The 21,003-nt window shown below is 37.9% G+C and overlaps 2 protein-coding genes and 1 long non-coding RNA gene across 5 annotated transcripts; all 3 read left to right on the forward strand.

Moving 5' to 3' along the window:
* The first annotated feature begins 691 nt into the window (after window positions 1-691).
* On the forward strand, window positions 692-2,882 carry LOC146478446 (uncharacterized). The gene has a single exon (XM_085112012.1). The coding sequence runs from the start codon at window positions 1,188-1,190 to the stop codon at window positions 1,770-1,772; it is 585 nt and encodes a 194-aa protein (XP_084968138.1). The 5' UTR covers window positions 692-1,187; the 3' UTR covers window positions 1,773-2,882.
* A 4,275-nt stretch (window positions 2,883-7,157) lies between these two features.
* LOC146478447 (uncharacterized) lies at window positions 7,158-11,891 on the forward strand. Of its 2 annotated transcripts, none has more exons than XM_085111992.1 (2): window positions 7,158-7,199; window positions 10,251-11,891. In XM_085111992.1, exon 2 carries the CDS (start codon window positions 10,349-10,351, stop codon window positions 11,240-11,242), a length of 894 nt encoding a protein of 297 aa, XP_084968118.1. In that variant the 5' UTR covers window positions 7,158-7,199; window positions 10,251-10,348; the 3' UTR covers window positions 11,243-11,891. The 2 variants fall into 2 exon arrangements, with proteins under 2 accessions (XP_084968118.1, XP_084968117.1); XM_085111991.1 differs by lacking the exon at window positions 7,158-7,199 and adding an exon at window positions 8,300-8,610.
* Window positions 11,892-14,080: 2,189 nt separating this feature from the next.
* LOC146478448 (uncharacterized) lies at window positions 14,081-20,841 on the forward strand. Of its 2 annotated transcripts, none has more exons than XR_014865121.1 (3): window positions 14,081-14,132; window positions 16,231-16,357; window positions 18,865-20,841. It is a non-coding gene; the product is annotated as an uncharacterized LOC146478448 (long non-coding RNA). The 2 variants fall into 2 exon arrangements; XR_014865122.1 differs by having other exon boundaries at window positions 16,231-16,345; window positions 18,834-20,841.
* The last annotated feature ends 162 nt before the right edge of the window (window positions 20,842-21,003 follow it).

Consider the following 21,003-nt stretch of genomic DNA (forward strand, 5'->3'; position numbering starts at 1 on the left):
GCACTCTTACGTAATTTTTGTTAAATTTCACTCAAACTGACTCGAAATTAAAACTCTTGACACTAAGGTCTGAAAGAAGTACCATAATCTAGATTCTGAGCTCAGTTGAAAGGATTCTGATAATTTTGTGGTGCTGTTTTCCAGAATTGTCATTATTCTTGAACATATTTCAGCAGAATTTGTTTTGTTGCGTACTCTAGTAGTAGATAACCAACAATTATTACAATTTATTGTTAAAGTTATTACGCTCAGTCGATTGGAAAGGATTCTTATAATTCTTGTGGTGCTGTTTTCTAGGATTGTCATTGTCCTTGAACATAGATTCAAAACATTAAAAGAAAATGCGAAAAATGCAGATTACGTCAGTTCTCGATCACTGTAACTAGATTCCATAAACAATGAAAAACCGGGAGGTTTAAGCACTATCGACAAAATGTTTTCCCTTCCGTTATTGCTATTTCATATTCAATGTCTCCTTCAGCTGAAATCGTTTCCGGTATACAGTTCACCTAATTTAGCCGTATCGGAAACTAGGCCTCGGATGCTTACGTCAAATGCAACTTTTTTCCATAATTGACCTACATTAACTCCTACTTTTCATCCCAGTCGGAAAGTACGCCTATTGGTAACTAGTCTCGTGATCACCTCCTTCTCCTGTCGCACGGTCCGGTAAATTAAGGACCTCATCTTAGAGTCACAATTACAGAGTAGAGCGCTAAACAAATCCGAGATAAGTCTTTTGTGCTGTGTCCCTTAATCGACCTTATTCTGTACGCAAATGATGATTAATTACACCAAATCCCCTTAGGCCGCAAAACAATAGCCGCTTAAGAGGCCACACTTTAGGACTAGCAGTTTTAAAGTTCTAATGGCCTGTCCTTTTTAGCCGTGTTTAGCGATATTAGTCTTTGCGCTGCCAGTCGTTTCGCAGCTTTTCCGGGGCGCTAATTGAGCCGAACCGTCGCTAGGAAATAAACGGCGTTGCGGTGAAGGCTACGCCGTTATCAACCGCGGAAGGTTAGTCAAGCGTATTCCAGTAATAGGTGTTTTGACGCAATTTCTAAGTGTATTCATGGCATTAGGTCATAAACAAGACTTTTGGACTGGTCACTGAGTCATCCGTTGTGCTTGTGCGGTCATGCTGGATCGTTTATGAGGTTACGAGATATAAAAATTACAAGGCAAGTATGAGAAATATGGAAGAGATAAAAAACACTGCTCTTCGTAACAGACCAACGGAAGAACATACTAAGGAAGTACTGGAGATCATTAGAAAGAGAGCGGAGGAGGACTTGAAGAGTTCGAATGTTCATTTTGATGAAACGCTGTTGAGGCGAGCTTCGGTTACTCGACCAAATGAACCGCTCCCGTCGATTCGGGTTGATCGCGATTCTGATGAAAATCATCAAAGCCCGAAGAGACGAAGCCTTCCTACCGAACTAAATAACAACGATGGCGAGTCAAGTCCGACGCATCGCTGGAGATCCTTAAGTGACGCACCTTTGACTGAACTTAGAAATCGCTCACCGCGGGATCGGACTTCGAGATCACCTGCAAGCGATACATCAGTTACTCTGACTCACGGAAGAACGCGACGAATGTCGAATAACCTTCCCCCTTTGGAGTCCTCGAAGGAGCGATTTGAAAGACCTAACTGTATTCCGTCAGTTCGCCGGAATGGGCTGCTAATACTTCCGAGAGATACTACCGACATAAACCAAAATTACGTAAGAGAGGATGTAGTTAAAGAAAATGGTATTGATCATCATTGACTGTGATTTATCTAATATATAACACACATTTGACAGCTGAGTGTGGGGTTGGAAGGCTGGCGGCAAATTCGGGTCAAGCTTGCAAGCCGGGATAGAAGTTTTCGCTTGAAACGGCAATGTTTTGTCAAGATCTTATGCCAAGAACCGACATTTTAAAGACCTACCACCATTGAAAATGTTTATTAATGTGCGCAGATTGAAAAACGGCAAATAAGTACTTGAAGATGTATTATAATATTATAAATTGACAAAAAACAAGCGATGCGTTTCGCAGAAAGAAGGTTGTTTTCTCGATGTTTACTTGACGTGAAGCAAGGTGTCAAAAAGCGTACAATTTGCTAAAATATGTACATAATCAACTTTTATCATCAGTGAAAGTTGTATCCAACAATGGGAGAATTTTCAAAACAACGTTTGTTTGCATTTACGCGACTTTCAAGAAGTTATTCTCTAACTTGTATCGATAGAAACTAAACTCATCCAGAACTATCTGCGGCGCCACCTGGGGAGACAAATAGAAATCAAATTGTGACCTCTCCAAGTTCTAGAAAAAGTCCTTTGTATGTTATTTATACCCAGCTGCTAGTTGAATTTACCAGACTTATGGCCTTCTTATAAACGCATCTGGCGACTATTTTAAGAAGTTAACGTTGCAAAAAGTGGTATCTTTATATAACGGAACTGGAGGATTACAATCATATAAGCAAAGAAAGAAGTTAAAACTATATATAATTATAATTAAAATTAGATTTCTATTTACAAATGAGTCCTTCTTTTTAATTATAAGCGCTCCGTCTTTACTTTGAGCAAAATATAATCGTGTCCCCATTCGCGTAGGCCCATCAGCTTTCGTTTTGCTGTAACTGCGTTGAGTAACTCTCAATCCTTTTCCACAATTTCTGTTCCTACAATCCAGTTTATCCAAAGTGGAGCCATATTTGTACGCTTAGCAAAAAAGCTTATCTATCTAGCTAAGATTTTGTTGTGACAAGTGTATCCCCACACGTCATTTCGTAATACTAGCAGAGATTTTTATCAAACATTTATATTAAATCAAGCGCCTAAAACTCAGGAACCCGGCTATTTTTACAACTTGTCGTGCCGTTGCAAGACAACTGAATTGCGCGAAACCTTGCCTAATGCGTCGAAATGAACTTGTCTCGTCAGTAACGACTTTATTTGAGTCAGTTTTTTTACGAAGTAGAACCGATTTCTACAATGCAACTATTTCGAACGCGCGAAAACTGAACTGCTAGACATGTTTATTTCAGGGCGTATTAGCCTACGCAATGTTCCGTGCAACTTGTGTCGCAATACTGCCGGACAAGAGAAAAATACCCCAAAGCAACAGCGTCTTATCTCAAAGACACATTGAAACTTCTTTCCCTTGTGTTTTCCTGGACTTTTAAAAAGGTCGTTTCATTCCTTGGCTCACTATTCAGTGATTCCATAAAACTTTGGCATTGAAAACATTAATTTTTCCCGATTTTGCGGTTGCCTTACCTAAAGGTCTAGCCCCCTGTTTTAGTACTAACCAAAGTGACATTTTTGTCCCTGCAATTAAAACTGCAAGTCAATTGTTTAATGTTATTGAAGTCCACGACGACATTTTACGAAAGAAACCAGCTCCTTATCATTCATAGCATGGGGCAACAGGATAGCTTTCCGAACATTTCGATCTAACCTACTCCGCAGTTCAGTAATTCTAATTTTAATCCTACTGTATATGCAATTCAGTTGTTTCGACTGCAAGCTTTGGTTTTTGATAAAGGATACATCTAAACGATCTGTTTAGGTTTGGCTGTTTTTGAATGAGTGCTGTGGTGCCCTCGTACTCGTCCTTTCAAGAGATTTAAGTCCTTGAACAGCAAAACGAATATCCCATTTAAAATGTGGCAGGAAAAAAATTGTTCAGTAATACTCAGTCTCTAGCGTCAATTGTACAGTCGCTATGGACGGATAAAACGGTCAACTTCCTTTACTGCGGACATCCGCGGGACCTCGAGTTAGTACGTGTCTTTAATAGTGAAAGTCCGTAATAGTGGGAATTTACTTCAGTCAAACGTCTGTACTTTATTTTTCCCTGGGATTTAGCTGCTGTCCGTATAATCGGGGTGTTCGTAATAGCGAGGTGTCCGCCAGGCGAGTGTTGGCTGTAGTGAATCTTACGTTATTGGGAGTGTTAACCTTTTTTATTAAAATTCTCTTCCAAAGATATCTGCACAAAATATCTTGGTTATGTTTCAATAAAAATGCTATATTGTACTTCCATCGTAACCCATTCGAGTGCAAATTCGGAGCACTTCAAAAAGGTACTTCATGTCATCAACCGACAAGTTGTAAACAAAAAGATTCTAATTAGAAAATCAAATGTTCGCCAAAATGACGCGCCAAATCAGTTGTGGAAACAGGTTATGAATTTCTTGCATTGAAGTTGTAAACAACGACTGTGAACTGTTCTCGATATTTTCATTTCTCCTAAAGTTTCTTTGTTTCCTTTGTTTTTGCTATAAATGGAACATTGGATGTTGCTTTTAACCGAGCAAATGATCCCAATGTCCATGGTTTACCGCCTCAGTCATAGAGGAAATTGAGAACCGATTACACCAGCTAACAGAGGGAAACCTTGCTCGCGCGTAGAGCGCTTCTCAACTTTCCCAATTGAAGAAGCTTAGTTAATTTCAGCATTTTCTGTTTGAAACAAACTATAATTAAAATTAAGGGTAAACATAACTTTAAATATACAACTGATTGTTGCTTGCAAGGCACAATACTGACTGAACAATGCAAACTTACAATGAATGCCGATTTCGCAGTATGCAAATCACTCTTATCTACAGAAACAAAATATTTATTTTCTCGAGTAGCTTCTTCACTAGCTACCTACCTTTTTGATCATATACAGTAAATACATGTACGTCACTGTTGTTATCATTCTGAAGACATCTCTTTCCGCTCCTTTGTGTTTCGTTTAGATTGCTCCCACGCGCGGGTAACTTATTCTGCGTTTCCATAACAGATGATTTGTCTCGCTCTAGCACAACACACCAACGCAATCGAGTTCATAACATTGTTGGCGACACTGTTTCTTCCTTTGTAGGCTAGCATTCAGTACTTTGAGCTAGAATACTACCGAAAGCGGCATTTAAATGTTTTATATTTATAATGAGAAGTACTGAGAAAGAAACAGAGACAGAGAGAGGCAAAGAGAGAATAACTGAATAAAATGAAATTTTAATTTCGAGAATCAGTATAGTGAGCTGGTTAATTATACGTATATTATAATTGAAATAATCCTTCATTTTCTCAAAACTGTCCTGTTCGTGAGTAACATAAGTACTTTATTAAAATACGCTCTCCTCCCCCCTTGCCCCTCCACTTTCTTTTCCCCTTTATTTTCGTGAGGTCTAAAATTAATTAATTAATTAAGCCCCGGGGGCTTAGGAGAGCTTTACTACAGGGCCTATTTATAATGGAATATAGTTGTCTCGGATCCGCCCTGTCTAACTGACCTACCCCAGGCGAACATACATTTCTTTACACAGTGCTGCAAGCTATCTACATAAAGGAACATTAACGTTACCTCAAAGTTGTCCCGGTTAGCCAGGCCATCAGCCTTATGCGGTCACCCTTATTTTGAAGACATGGTGACGCGGTTAGGCGAAACAACTTTTTTCATATCGAACACTTTGGACCGCCTACGGAAACTCCGTGTGTGGCTAAGATTAAACTATGAAAGAAGATAAATTTGTACGGATTAACAGTGACGTGAAGTAAGAAAGGAAATCCGTAGGAAAGAGGACATGAAGGGGTACTGAGGTTATGGATAATTAAGCAGAATAATTTTACCAGACAATTCAGTACGTAGGGGACTAAGTCAAGGGCGACAACTTTTGGGATATGAATGTTCAGTATAGTAAACGTTGGATGGGCAAGCAGCAGGGTGACAAACCTACCCGGGCTAACAGTTCCTACCATTTAAACGAGCTCTTAGCTCGATATTTTTAGTTTTGTATAAGTCCGATTATTAAAAGCGCTTTAGGGAAGATGTCTTTTATGAGAGGCCACAATGTCTATTAATTAATCGATTAGTTTGTGTTTTTTTTTTTTTTTTTTGCCTTTTCGATTTTGTATTTTAACAAGTTCACGATCTCTCTAAAATCCCCAGTTACCCCTAACTTTCTTCTCGGATTCCAACAACACTTGCCAACGTCTGCTTTTCTCGCGTAGTTATGAACTGCAAAAAAATATCTTGGTTTCGGCAGGCACCGCTGTACGTGTCAAGAAATTGAAGTTTCTTGGTCCCTCCAGAGATGCGCAGAACATATGCGCCGTAGCAAAGGAAGGCACTGTTCTCAGTTGTAGTGTATATCGCGAGGAAAATTCCAGTTTGTCTTGTTCAAAATTTAAAAAACCGTGAATGTCAGCATTTTCTGGGCAACCAGAGTAAAATTTTGCAATGACTTTAGACAATTATAAATAGAAAGCCGCTAACAAATAAATATAGAGGAGAATTGATTAATATATTAGCCCGCTATGTTCAGCCTGGATTGTTTCATGAGTAGAGTGCGTCAAGTGTTGTCTTTTTGACGTAATTGCGGTAGTTTGTGTATGGATAGTTACAGAGTAGCGACAGACTATCATACCAACTTAAAAGGTACGTTCAAAGATTAGCAACTTGTTACAGAAACAAAGCTTTAAAAAGAGAAATAAAGGCACGCTTAGAGTACACAGTAAAAATTATCCCTGTTGTTATATTGAACCCGAAAACTGGTTGAAATTGTGTTGAAGTTGCAAACACAGACGTCATCTCTTCCGGAAGTGATATTTTATGTTATTTCTGCGCACCATGTTTTGCCTTCAAACTCCCTTAATAAGAACATTCGGCATCATTTCAGTCTACAATGGACGTCCTTTGCTGTAGTTTTGTACTAGTAAATCAAAACTGACCCTTCCTCGTTCCCTCCAAATGCGTGCGCTCAACCATCTTTCTCTTCAGTTATCTTACAATCAGTTTTGTTTTATGGTTATTTGTAATCAGCCAGGTTATAAGAAAGAAAATCATCAACAAGAAAATATTTCGGTGCTTGAAGATATCGCACTCAACTCGTACGATGTTTCTAAAGCGCCCCCTTTCGTGATCACGGATAACTACCAACTTCAAAGGATATTGTTCATTATAATAAAAAAGCAATTAGTATGTAGGACGTAATCGCACCAAGGTCGCCAGGAAAATATCACGAGCGGGTCACATTGTTACTAAGGAAAATTTTACATTTTGAGGTGTCGTAGAAACGTCAATCATTGAAGTCTTGAATCCACTTGGAGTGGCTCCGCCTACTGTCGTGTTTGTATTTTGAATACAAAACAAACTTTTTGAAGCTTTAATTTACGACGAAGTAGAAATTTAAACTGAAAGTATTTCAGGTAAGACAAGTAATATTTTGCTTTCAGCGAGTGAGTTTATTCGCGTTTAACTAACTTTGGTTAGATTTTTAGTTGTTGTTTGTGCCCATGAAATTCAGCAGTATGGAATTATCTCATTGCGTGTATTTAACTGATTTTTGATAAAAGCTATAGTGGTTATTCTAAACAAAGTTGAATTACAGATTTATCACTCATAGAAATTTTTAGCATCATGGAAATTCACGTCACCGATTCAAAAATAAGTTAAGAACAACAGGATATAACATCACGTTGATATTTTTAAGCGCAAAGAAACCCGTAAAACATTGTTACGCAACTTGTGCAAAGGCTTGTTTGATTACGTATCGCACAGTCTACCACTCAAACAGTGGTAAGCAAACAGTGGTGGTAAGCCTGTGCGTGATCGCTGGGAAAAAATTTTTTCGGAAAGACGTTTGCTCCTTGGCACTAACTTTTATGTTGTAATAAGTGAATAATTAAATCGTAGGAATACAACCAAGGACACTTAAAAAAAAGTTCAAGTTCATCGTCAATGATATGTTTCCAAACTGTTCTCTTCTAGGGCATTTACTAGTACGGTAAGAGAAGTACACAATGTGTGGTTTTGTCACGAGAATACAAGTTTCCAGGATACCAAAGCCACTCACAGATATGTCACTAATATCCTAAGCAATTGAATCATGTTTATTTCTGTCTTGATCCTACTCGAAATTTCAACAAGTTTTCGCCAAATAGTATAATTATTCTTGTATCCATGAGTTGTCAAGACTTCACTTGATTTTATTTCCTGATTAATTTGGCGTGCAAATAAATTAACTATTTCTTCATCTTTTGATTTCTCTGAAAATTAAAAAAATATATATTTTTTTCTATAAATTCTTTCTAGGACAATTCTTAGCTTGATTGCCATTTTAAGAATATAAATATTTCTCTCGAAACCATGGTGACTTTACAAAAACAAAACCAATATTTTTCTAATTTTATACGGAATCCTTATGATTAAAATACGCTCAGTATTATATCATAAAAACATGAACTTATGAATCATGCAAACCTTAAACGCGTGTTTTTTCGCTCTTTCACGCGATTATTCACAAAGTATCGATGTCTTTTAAGTTTTTCTTCCGTTAAACTGATGGTATTTTCTCGATAAATCGAAAATTGAAATAGAACATATTATTTTGGTAATTATTCATCCTTATCGTCAAAATCTCGCTGTAGCCAGATTAATTTCAATATCAAAAATTTTAATGTTGACTCGTATTTGCTCACCTTGGCTCATAAGAGGTGTTTCCAAGCTACTAATTTGGTTGGCAAAACATTTTAACTACAGCCCACAAATTTTGCATGTTTGATATTTGGCGAAAGTAGTGTTTACGCCGCTCTTTCGAAGCGAACACGATGCGAAAAGGTGAGAAATCTTTATGAAGTTTAATCCTATATTATAAGCACGGATTTTAATTCTTGGGTTTAGTCAGAAACTGTTACGACACCAACTGCCGCTTTAATTTCATAATTACGATTGCCTCTAGCCCAACCATCGTCGATTCAGTTTTCGCAAATTCACGATAAAAAGTTGGTTCTTTGGAATCATTGACAAGTGCAATCGAATATGACGCTCTCTTAAGCAAAAGAAGAAGTAGTCCGTCGAAATAGTACTTATATTACTTCCTAACCTACAAACATTACAAATATTAATTTGAACTGTTCAATTACTACTCTAGTGTAATTTCACTTCATGTTATGGTGTACAGTTCAGGCCACAGAAGCTTTGTGCCGCGTTAATTGAATTGATTCGCGTAGAATAAATCAAATCTTTCTCTCAGTCAGTTTAAGGTCTTTTTAAGCCGGTTGTATATTTTAATTTCTTGTCATCTTTAAATGCCAGTCGTTCGCAGGCCCGTTTTGATTCACGCTCTAACATACTGTTCGAGCGGGCAAGATGGAACTGTCTAGCCTCAACCACTCGGGATTGCCCGCGTTTCCCTTTTGCGCAGCATCGAAAGTTTTCTTCACAACAAACAATGCAATCTTTTCTTGTTCTTTTCGGGAGGAAAGCAGCCGACTAAAGCGTTCAAATACATTTTGGTGTTTGCTTAAAGAAAAGGAAATGAAATTAATTAAAATCATCGTGGTGCAAAGTAATTTGTCTGTTTTTTTCTTGACGCTGTTTATCGGCTACTAAATCGGTGAGTTGGTCCGTATTAATTTCAGATTGGCTGTGCAAGATCTTATAAAACTCAATTTACAAAACTGGCTTAGCTAGCCTTGTACCTTGTGATAAATAAATTTAGCGTACAAATAGGTTTCAGAATTTTTTGAACTTGCTTGTCGTCAACACCAAAACTATTTTTTTTTTCTGGCTTGCAAATTTTTCCCGACCTTTTTTTTCTACTTATTTTTTTCACGTTTGTCCATAACGCATTGTTTTATTAAAAAATGCTGACTGGAAGGCGAAAATCGCCTTTTAAAAACAGTCCTTATTTACACCGCCTCGCGAACGGCCAGGTTTGCCGACCATCCTCTGAATCTTGGCCTTTTTCCAGCAATCTTCATCAACAATATCGTCCTTCTGTATATGACCAATTAAAGCTATCCAAGCTGTATGTTATAAATCTATCTCCAAATTAAATCTGTCAGTGGGACAGACAGATTTATAATCGAATCTGCGAAAACATGTAGCTTTGAAAAGTAACGTTAGTTCTGCCCGAAGAAAACAAGGATGATCCGACTTTGAATGCCATGTTTTTGAACCAGGCTTCCCCTAGACACCTGAGAAAACTCGACTGACCTAGCTTTTTCGAGTTTCAATTTGTGTGCTTAAACTAGCTTTAACGTGCTCTTTTCGGGTATTAAAATTTGAACGAGGCTTATAGCAAGCCTGAACCCTGGTCAAATAAGCCAAGTTATGACAATTTATTTATTTTTAAGCCTATCCAAGTCCTGAGTAAGCGGAGCTTATCAGGCTTTACCAAACCTTTTACCAGGAATTTGTAAGTTCCAAGGGTGGCAGTTGTCTGAATAAACAGTGTTGCTTTTTATTTGTTTTAGGAACGATAGAGCCAAGGTTTTGTTCCTCCAAAGTCACAACTCAGGAAAGAAACAGCGCGTGCAGGCTGAATACTTCATGGCAGACTGATAAGGAGAAGATGGAAAATCCATTTCTAAATCTTCATCCTAAAATATACTACAGAAAGAACAATGCATCCAGCAAAATGAACATAGTTAAAAACAAAGAATCGGAAGCGGACTTGAAGTCAAGTGCTCTCTTGAGATTAAATAACAAGAGGGATCAACAAAGCAGACTTGTCGTTTCACCGTCACTGATGAGGGTTAAAGAGAATTTAGATGTTGGATGGGAAGCAAGAAGAAAGATTCCCCAGAGCAGTCCTAAAAATGATCAACTTAATGTTGGGAAGAGTTTTAATACAGACACAATTTTGAATGGACAGGATGAGTTGACTTACCTAAACCAAAGAAACATATCTTTTTCTAAGTACAGTTCGTCAGAAGAAACGAAATTCTCATTTCCTTTGATTTCGTTGCCAAGAAACCTCAGCAGGGAAAACAGTGAATCTATAAAGTCGGGTTTCACACCTTCGCATGAAAGTCGCCAGGACGTCTTGCCACGAATACGGTTTGGAAGTTTTATTTCCGTGGTATACGAGGAGGAAAGGAAAAAGAGAAAAAAAATTCACAAAAGAGAGAGAGAAACTCAAAAGGCAAAGTGTGAACCACAGGACACTTCGTTGCAGAATGTGCCGGATTCCGCGTGCCGACCCTGTGCAAGAACGAAAGAAATTCAAGTCGATAACCACCTCGCTTTGCAACAAGAGTGTGCGAGTGATTTCCGAGGTTACAGATCCAGGAATAAGTCTGCCGTGACTGCATCAGAAGACAATTGCAAAGATGGCAACTCTAACATAACAAGAAACAACGCAGACTCTCAAAAGACTTGCAATGAATGCAATTATCATGGGGAAAGTACGAACTGTGAATTTATGGTTTTGAAAGCTAAGCTTCATCGATCATCTTTCACTTAACACCGTAGTTTCTAAAATAATCACAGTTCAAACGTCGTTTAATTTATCTTTCCACTTCTAAGTAAAGTTTTTGATAGCGAATTTCATTTTTCGAAAATACGAAAATGGTTTATTAACGAAAAATACCATAGCATTAAAAAAAGGCGAATTGTGGTAAACATGATTTTCAAATGTTCAAAAGTACATATCACTAATTGGAGACTGGGTTACAATAGTGTGTATACAACTTGGCATAAAACTCTTAATATCAAATCTAGTTGTTGTAATTTCCAAATAATATGGCCGGCGAGAAACTGTTCTTAAAACGATTAGTTCTAAGTTTTGGCTGTGTGAACGCGTTCGAAATGCGCAACGTTCGCGTAGTTTCGTCCGTTCTGCTAGCAGATAAGAGGTGGTGTAAACGCGATGATGGTCGGCGGATCTTTCTGAAGTCCTCTGGCTTAGGTTATCTCGCCTGGAGTCGAGACGATGGCAGTTAGCGATTGAGAGAGCGTGGTATAGGAAAGTACTAGTCTTTTATTTCCATTGGATATATTCATAAATCTTTACGTAAAACCTGTATTAAAGCCGTGTCTGAAAATGTATTTAATGACTGAAAGTCTTTTCAAGGGAATTGTCACTGCAGAAATAAAAGCTGTTAGCTGCATCAGTTTTGTCGCCTTGGATTTTGGATCTTCACTATAGAACGGTTTTCTATTGAGCAGTCGAAAATAATTTCTCGTTTGCTTTGGTTTTGCATTACTGCGCTCTGTGATTGTTTAACAAAACTAGCGCCACTTTCTCAACCAATGGGAATCCAAACCAAAACCAATCGTGTTTTCGCCGCACGCGTTTTAATTCCCGCCCTTGGCGCCAGTTATATGTATTTGTTTCGAATTCTGATTGACTCGTTATGCTCTTGAGATTGGCCAGAGTAATTAATTTGGTTCTGGTTTTACGACACTCAATTGGAAACCGTTCTATTATTTTATTATATATCTGCCAGGTACCAAAAGTAGTACAATAGTTACAAAAAAGGATAGTGCAATAAAAACCATTGTCGGCATTTTTCGTTTAAACTCTACGTGGGTTTAGCTAGGTCAGATTCGTCTACAGGTGAGGGCCTTGACGAAGGTGGCCCGCACATTCTATATTAGTAAGGTCAAGTTCCTATAAGTGACTAGTAAAAACACTGTAGTCACCGGCGAGAACTCTTCCAGATCAAACGGACGTGATATTTGTCTTCCACTTAGACGAATACTTAGACGGTGTTATCCACCACAAGTGTAGCAAGAAAGTTATCTGCCCTCAGTGTAAGGGAAAACTTTCTAGTATTTACAATCTCCTTTACTAGGACAGTTCTCAATTGAGTATTGGTTTAATTCTACTACGTTCTGTGATTGGTTCGCAAAACTAGCGTCACTCTCTCAACCAATGAGAAACAAAATCAAAGCACGCGTTTTCCCGCGCTTGGTACCGGTTACGAGTGTTTGCTTTGAATCCTGATTGGTTCATTGCGCTGTTTTCGTCTGTTCTGATTAACCGAAGTAATTAGTTTTGTTTTACGATACTCAAATGAAAACCGCCTTATAAATCTAATGGCTAGGCGCGTTAAATTTACGTCGCATTTCCAGTGCCTCCGCACATCGTTAATTCAAGCTACAGGAATAAATCAAATCTTACTCTGACCAATCACAACAGACGCAAACATCGCAATGAACAAATTGAACCAATCAGAACTCGACGCAAATTACTGTAACAGGCGCCAAGCGCGGGAAATTGCGTGTCAGCAAGGCACGATTGGTTTTGGGTTTGCTTCTCATTGGTTGAAAAAGTGGCGCGAAATTTACTAGCCAATCACAGGGGCGTAAAACGATACTGAAACCAAGGTGAACTTAAAACACTCACATGGACCGCTCCCAGACGCCTATAACCACACAAAAAGGAAAGATATGGAAAAAATACATGCTATAAAAAGAAATGGAAAATGCATATTAAAGTTCAGGGTTCTGGTGCTTAATGTGTCATCATTTGTTGATCTTTTCGTAGAATAAACCTACTTACTTTCGTAAACTGATGTTGAAGAACAAATGTGACTTGAGCATTTCCAGGAACTACCTGGCCAAAATTTTTAGCGATGCTGTAAAAGAGAGACAATAAAAAAATATATATATTCAGAGATTCAATTGTACTTCGGTTCGTGAAATGAAAAATTTCGTGAATTTGCATATTGTTGTCAGTTGTTCAGTATCGCCTCGAATTCGCGAGGCGGGAAAGTCAGGCCAGGTGACAAGATTTTCAGATAACAGTTGAACTTGTAACGGCAACATATAACTCTTGTTGTAATCGCGAAGCGAGTAGAAGTTCAAAACGAAAGGGATTTCAAGGATTAGTAAACACAAATTGTAAGTATTTCAACCGTTTCGAACGGCAGTCATAGTGAACTGATTGGCCACGATTTACCTGATTTACGATTTACGGCTGACCGGCTTCCAATCACCACAAGCTACAAATTTAGAGCAAATAAAATGTGGAATCCTGCAAATCCTCGGCCAATCTTAAAATAAAGTAGCGCTTTCACGCATAGGAACGAATTAGTGATTGCCACTCGCGCGAGCAACGCGCGAGTTGCGTGTCATTTCCCATGAATCTTTGTAAGTTGGAACCGCTTGGTTCGTCCAGAGGTGACAGAGACAAGGTCAGTAAACTTTACAACTGGGATTTTATGTTCCCGTTGTTAGGAATATTTTTGTACGTTTACATTTATGGATAAACTTGAAACACCTAGTTTGCCTTGCAGTGTGCTGGTACATGTAGTTGGCTGAAAGCTAGCAGAGCTCGGTTTGGAGAACTGCAAGACAGTGCGGCTATCAAACGGAGCTAAACATGCTGATGCATGGCTATTAAACGGGTAAGTTTAGCCTTTCTGCTTTGTATTTTAACGTGGTTAATGGCTTCCTTAATAAATGGATGTTAAAGTGAGGCTTACTTGACGAAGGGACATTTTATATGTAGCCTTATGGGGCTCGGTGCACATAACCAAAACACACAGTATTTGCGTACCATTGATTTTATTTTAAAACTATTGGAATTGGTATGCGATTTTAAAAATTTTGAATTTACGTGAAATTCTTGCATCAGATTGAAATGCATAAATTTCCATTCAATTTTTGACCAAAATTTTAGGCCTTACTAGTGCACCTAGCAATTAAATCCCGTGGGAGAGGGATTGGACTGGGGGTGGAGTGGAGGGGGGGGGGGGGGGCGGGGTTAGTGTCTGCGACAACAGGTGGGGATTTTATAAGAAGGCCCATCCCCTCTGTAGAGCATTTGATTATGCAACTTTTCAGGGCTTCAGGTATTGGATTCTTCGATTTTGGCAACAGAGAGACTGGCTGCAAGATTAAGCATGATTAATGTCTGTGCCCTGGCTGAAGTGATTTGATTGACCGGTCTGCAGAGTGTGGCAGAACCTGATGAGAATTTGTGCATACAGAGACATTTTCTTAAAGAGATACACAGAGAATTTTCTGAAAACTTGTTTGTGCACTTGCCATGCTCTGCAGACTGATTGATTGTATGGAGAGTTAAAAGGAACAGCTCTCTAAAATTTGGACTTCCTACCTTCCTTCCTTCCTTATATTGTTGAGACTGACCCTTTTTCATAAGGTGTGATCAAAAGCCATTAGAAGATATAGCAACAAGAAATACATGCATAATAAACTAAAAAAAAGATAACAATTGCTGAATAATATCAAGGGAATGAAAGGCCAGCTTATGTGCACTGCCTTATTGCTGGAATCTGGTCAAGGGAGAATCTATTATTTGAATTATTGGTCAATTATGCAAGCATTATTTGCTGCCATATATTGTAATGTTTTTTCATAAATCTCTTTGTAACTGACGATGATGTGATCCACATCAGATCATGTTTTTATGAAAAGTGTAGTTTTATTTCTTAAAGTAGCTACTTATTTCCTGCTATCCCAACCATAATATTTATATGTATTATTTTAGTACATCTGAATTGTGAAATAGCCGAAACTGACAAATAATCTTATACCGAATCAGACTGGATTTGGTAGATTTATATCAAGGCTTCAGACAACATTTCATGCTTCCCCACCCATTGTAACTTGGCAATTATTTTTGTTTTTGGTCAAATCCTCACTTCTTACCTGTACTCCCCTTCCCCCTTCCCCTGGGGTTCACATTGATAGGTACATAAAGTATAAGCCTATTTAAGCTTAAACAGCAGACTTTCTGTTGAGGAACAGGTGGGTTCCTGCCATTTTTCAGTCCTATTTTAACCTCTTAAAGACAGTGCCTGACTTTAAATGCAAAGGTACCTTTGCCTAGTTTATGACTGTAGGAAAAGCAGATCTTATCAAGTATCAAAGGCTATTGAATTCCAAAACTAAAAGTGTGTAGTTCCAGAAAAAATCCATACCCACTCTATGGAAGGTCAATCAGAAATTCCTAGGGGGGAGGGGGCTCTTCAGAGTCAAAATTTTAGCAGGAAAGTATGAAGCTAAATTGGAATTTCCTGGTCGGGGGGTGAAGGGGGGGAGTGCAAAACAAAAACCTTCCGTGGGGGAGTATGGATATTTTTTGGAACTGCACATTGGGGTTGTAATCATGCATTTTTCAGAGGTAATAGTAAGCAAGTAATTCAAATGCATAACGATGTGTGGCATTGTTTTCCCAAGTTGAAGCTTTGCAAGAGGGTATACCAGAACAACATCTTTGTTAAGAATGAGCACAGGCTTTCTTTCAACCCCTCTTCCCAAACTAAGAGGACGGGAGGTACAGGGTAGTAGCTACATTGTGGTAGTCATAGACTAACTAGTGGGTACAGGTTTACACTGCCCAGGGGTACAGTCCCTCTGCATCTGTACCCTAACCTAGGGTTAGTGAATGCTGTAGTCTCTATCAGTCATTAATGCCCTTAGATCTTATGTATCATTGACTTGTTATTATATAAATTATTTTCTTTAATTTTGATGCAGGTAAGATCAAGAAACACATTGAGAGCAACTACAGTACAGGCAGAGGAAGGCTGTCGAGGCTGACTTATGTCACCATTTGAATAAAGAGGATCAGGGTAACCATTGCAGAAGTGAGGTACTAATGAAAGTAACATGCATGTTTATTTAGTAGTAGCTAGACAAAGTGTAATTATTAATGTACAGAGGCTGAGGCCTAGTTGTACAATTCCCTGAACTGTTGAAGCCTTTCTCCATGCCATTGCATTGATGCTTTACAGTTTCACATTATCGACATTATTGGGTTTGTTCATTTTGGTTTTTACTTTTGGACTGGTTCAAGGCAAACAAAGTGCAAAGTGTAACAAATTTAGTACATGTACAAAAAGAAATAGCCAATGTCTGAAAAGCTAATGTCTCAATAGGCCTTTTTCACAAAATGCATGGTTACCCCAAATTTTCTTTTTGGATACCAATAGCATTTGCTACGTTCTCCTACTAAGCATAGTTTTAAACCACGCAAAAATATCCCTGTATTAGTAGACACCACCCACAGGAAACCCAAGTATCTCGAGATGCGCAGAACGTATGCGCAGTAACAAAAGAAGGCATCGTCCTTAATGTTAAAATTCTATGGAATTTTTAATGTGGTAACGAGGCTAGTGGGGTTAATAATAATGAAAATAAAAGATTAATTTATCGGCCACTTGAACACTTCACAGAGAGCTTCAGGCAGCTTGCTTTTTTCACCCAGGGCCCTAATGGTGATTAGCATCTATTTTCTCCTAACAGTATCACTACTTCATCAAACATGGAAATGAGGAAATTGATCAACAAAGATATCCTGATGTTCTAACAAATTCTCCCAACTAATGCCACTAACTAGTGTTCATTGACCTCACAGATTGTGGACTGGGTGTAAAATACTGACTTCGACATTTTGTCTCATAATCTGTCAAAATCAAATTTCAAAGTATGCAGATTTTTTCAAAGTGGTCAGACCTGTAGAACAGTGAAACTTTAAAACATCAGGGCACGAAATTAACTTTTTTCTTAAGGAGACATCTGGCTCCTAAATATTCCAAAGTGGTCGCCAAGTCCAAAAAGTTAGTAGCCATTTTTTCCGAAACGAAAACAAAAAATATTGAAAATGCGTTCTCATGGATGACAATATCAAATTGTAAGCTTTCCTAGCATTAGGAATGCCTGGACCGTTTTGTTGACGTCTAAAGAATAGCAAACGACAATTCTGGTCACAGTAAAAAATGAACATCACCAACATTTCATCACATGATAAGTTTTTTATTTTTATTTTTGGAAATTATTCAAAATTCACAGTTCAAAATGAGCTCAACAGCCAAGAGCAAACGCAAGACTCATTTTCGTCTCATCGCCCACCAAAACCAACGAAACAACATTGAAAAGGCAGTTTCCATCAGCAGAAGTAATTGTGGCTGCTATTTCTTGTTGTAAAGGAATATCCTCTAGCACCAGGGACATTGCCAATTTGTCTTTCGGTAATCCCAGGTGGCCATGGAGCGGCAAGGTGCAAAAAAACTTCTTCTTGTCGGCATATTTTTCTTCCACGACCCGTGCGAATTCCAAAACCTCATCCTCGGTCCCGGTTGTACACGCACCAATATTTGAAATAAATTTTCCCGATCCTCGTCGACGCTCATTTTAAATTTAAATCACTCGGCGACATGAATATTAATGAAAGTTCGAGCGACGAAATCCGCCATCTTGGATATTTCAGAGGTCTCATGCGGTTATGTTCTGAGCCCGCAATATCTACTGTTAGCAAAAGGGACATTTGAATGCACAATATACAACGTAGAGTCTAAATTATCCAAGATGGTGGATGTTGACGGTGAGTTCGTGACGGTTTTGCTACAAATAAACCTCGCCATTCGCACCGATTTTTTTTTCGAGCTTTATTTTATTGCACAATACATAAAAGTAGGATATAGCAAAGGGCTCTGGTCGCCAATGTGGCGACTAACTTTCGAATCTTGGTCGCTAACACGGAAAACTTAGGCGCATTGGCGACTGTATCAGGCGCAATTTCGTGCCCTGAACATAGTTTTCAGGCAGTTTCTTTTCAATTCACCAAAGAAAAATGAACCAAGCCTCATGAAGAATCTAACAAAAACATCAAATGGATCAGTTAGTGAAAATACAAGGGCTTAAAATTGATACACCAGTTATGTATCAAATTAGGCATGTGCACAGATAACATGGTTTTTAAATTTTTATTTAGAATACATTTATTACAATGTTTACACTGTAAAAAAGAAGACAAATCAGAAACAAACAAACAAACAAAAGAGTTACAACTGCACATACAGTAGTAGTAGATGCGCAGACAACATTGGCAAAGCACTTGGCCTGAAAACCCATTTCCCAGATTTCAGTTGTTTCGTAACCAGTATCAACATACAGACTCTCCTTACCGCTCTCCATGATTCCTTATGGCACTTGTTGGGAGAATTTGTTTAAATATCATTGCATTTCATCTTTGTTGATCATTTGCTTTATTCTCATCACTTACATGTTTGGTCAGTTGGTGATGTTGTGAGAGGAAAATAGCTACTCATCACTTTTGGGGCTTAAATCATCTTTTTCAGTATCTGTCAGATGTTACCAAAACAGGGAAAGGGAAATGGGAAACTGAAAGTGGGAAATGAGAGATCATAACTAGTGAATGGGATTTTGAGAATAATAACTACAATCAGCGGAAGAAAGGTAAACCGTTGTTGCCTTTTTGATCAATTTTATTTGACCAGTAGGCATAAGCTCTTTATGCACCATTTTTTCAGTTGAAGGGCTTGCTAAAAAACAATTCTTTGTAGAATTCCAAATTGGGCCAAGTTCCCAGATTCACTATAGTATCGGATGAGAAACATAGTTCAGTGACATTTTTTTTTCATTTATTTCGAGGCTTAAATTTGAATAATGAGACTGTGGCTTTTTCCTTATCTTAGCTAAATAAAAAGGTGGAAGCAATGTTAAGTCATAGCATAATAACTTTAAGCCTTGTAATGGTTAAAATTCTTTCATGAAAATCAGTCTATGTCAAACTAGAACTTCTTTGGAACAACTTATTTCATGGTCAGATTACCACTTAGCATACAGTAGTTTTTTGAGCAGGCCTTTCAATTGAAATCTCTGTGTATGAAAGTGTTGACCTTGATTGTGAGGAAAGCTACAGTTGTAAGATATAAGTTGAAAGTGACTGTATCTTGACCACCATGAGGTAGGCTTTTCTTAAAGTTATTGCTCAGAATTGCTGAGTTTTTGCATTCATTGTTATGTCCTTGTGGTTGTATGTGTATCAATATACTTTTTATTGTATTACAAACACCGACTGCTAGTTTGACATGCTAGAACATACTTAACTTGGTACTTAATTAAATTTGAATTTTATTTACTTTCCACAAGTTGACGCACAGTACATTTTTGGATGTGCAAAAGCTCAGCACTTTTTTTTCCTTATTTTAATATTTGTATCTCTAAAATGCAAGTAAGAATTTCAGCTGCCTTGTCTGCTGATCACTTACATGTATTCTGGCAGCAGAGAGATGTCTGAATCTCTTTCGCACTGATGCTATTGGGGACATCACTCACCACTCACCAACATAGGATAGTAATTTTGAGTTAGGCTGTTGTTTGCCAATATTTGCATTGCTCATGTTTTGAGCCCTAAAGACTTGGTTTTCATTCATTGAGTCACATACATATTGAGATATGTGAAGAATTAATCCAATTTTAGAAATCTGGTGATGTTTGGGTTTGCCTGTTTTATAGCAAGAAAGCTGATGAAAATAAAACTATCACCATCACTAAGCAAAGTTTCCATCAGTTGTTTTTGCAATAAAAATAGGGAGCGGTAAATCACAAATTACCATTGATTCATCATGAGATCAGTCGATGATGTCTCTTGGGTGAAAGTGAACAGAGGAGGAAGCTGAAATTTGGCGACAGATGAGGAACTTCAAGACTAACCTAAATCTACTTACAGATAAGGGAGTTAGTTTCTGAAAAAACTGGTGCTGCGTCAAATTATTATTATTATTATTATTATTATTATTATTATTATTATAAGGGGGTAGAAACAAATGTTTCGTTTCAGTTGATAAGGTAATTTGGCCTGCCTAAAGAGATTCAAATAGTGAGTGAATTGCTCTGATGGAGGGCTGATGCTTGAAACATCCATATTCAAATCTCTTTACAGTTGCCAAATTACTGTATCAACTTAATAATTGTTAAATCTGCTTACAGGCTACTGTTTAGGAAATTGTCATAAACACAGTACTGTGCAAAAAGAATGCAAACGATCTTCTATGCTTTTGGCAACTTTTCAGTGCTTTTCAACCAAATATAACAAAATTTTGGGTGAAACAATATTTCAAATTTTCGAAGCATCTATTGTCTCAGTCAAAACGAAAATTGGCACGACTCTTCGAAAAGCTGCGTCAATATTTGAGCGAAATATTGTTGACAATCATGAAATTTCGATGACTGCTTATTGAAAGTTCAAGTTAAAATTTGCCTCTTGAATGAACGTTCAAAAATGGTACATTTCCAGAGGAAATTAATTACATAAGTACGGCAGGCTGTTGTTTATTAACACTACCAAAAGCAGCAATATTATATATTAGTTATTCATTTTACTTTTACACGAAAAGATCAAGACAGGAATTATTATGCTCCTTGATTCTTCGCTTTTATTTTACTGTTGGTTTTCTGTTTTGTTCCCATTTGCCAAGACTTGGTACGTTTTACACACCTGAACAC

This window comes from Pavona decussata, unplaced genomic scaffold (genome assembly GCF_977016875.1).
Source record: "Pavona decussata unplaced genomic scaffold, jaPavDecu1.1 SCAFFOLD_64, whole genome shotgun sequence".
Classification (NCBI taxonomy): Eukaryota; Metazoa; Cnidaria; class Anthozoa; order Scleractinia; family Agariciidae; genus Pavona; species Pavona decussata.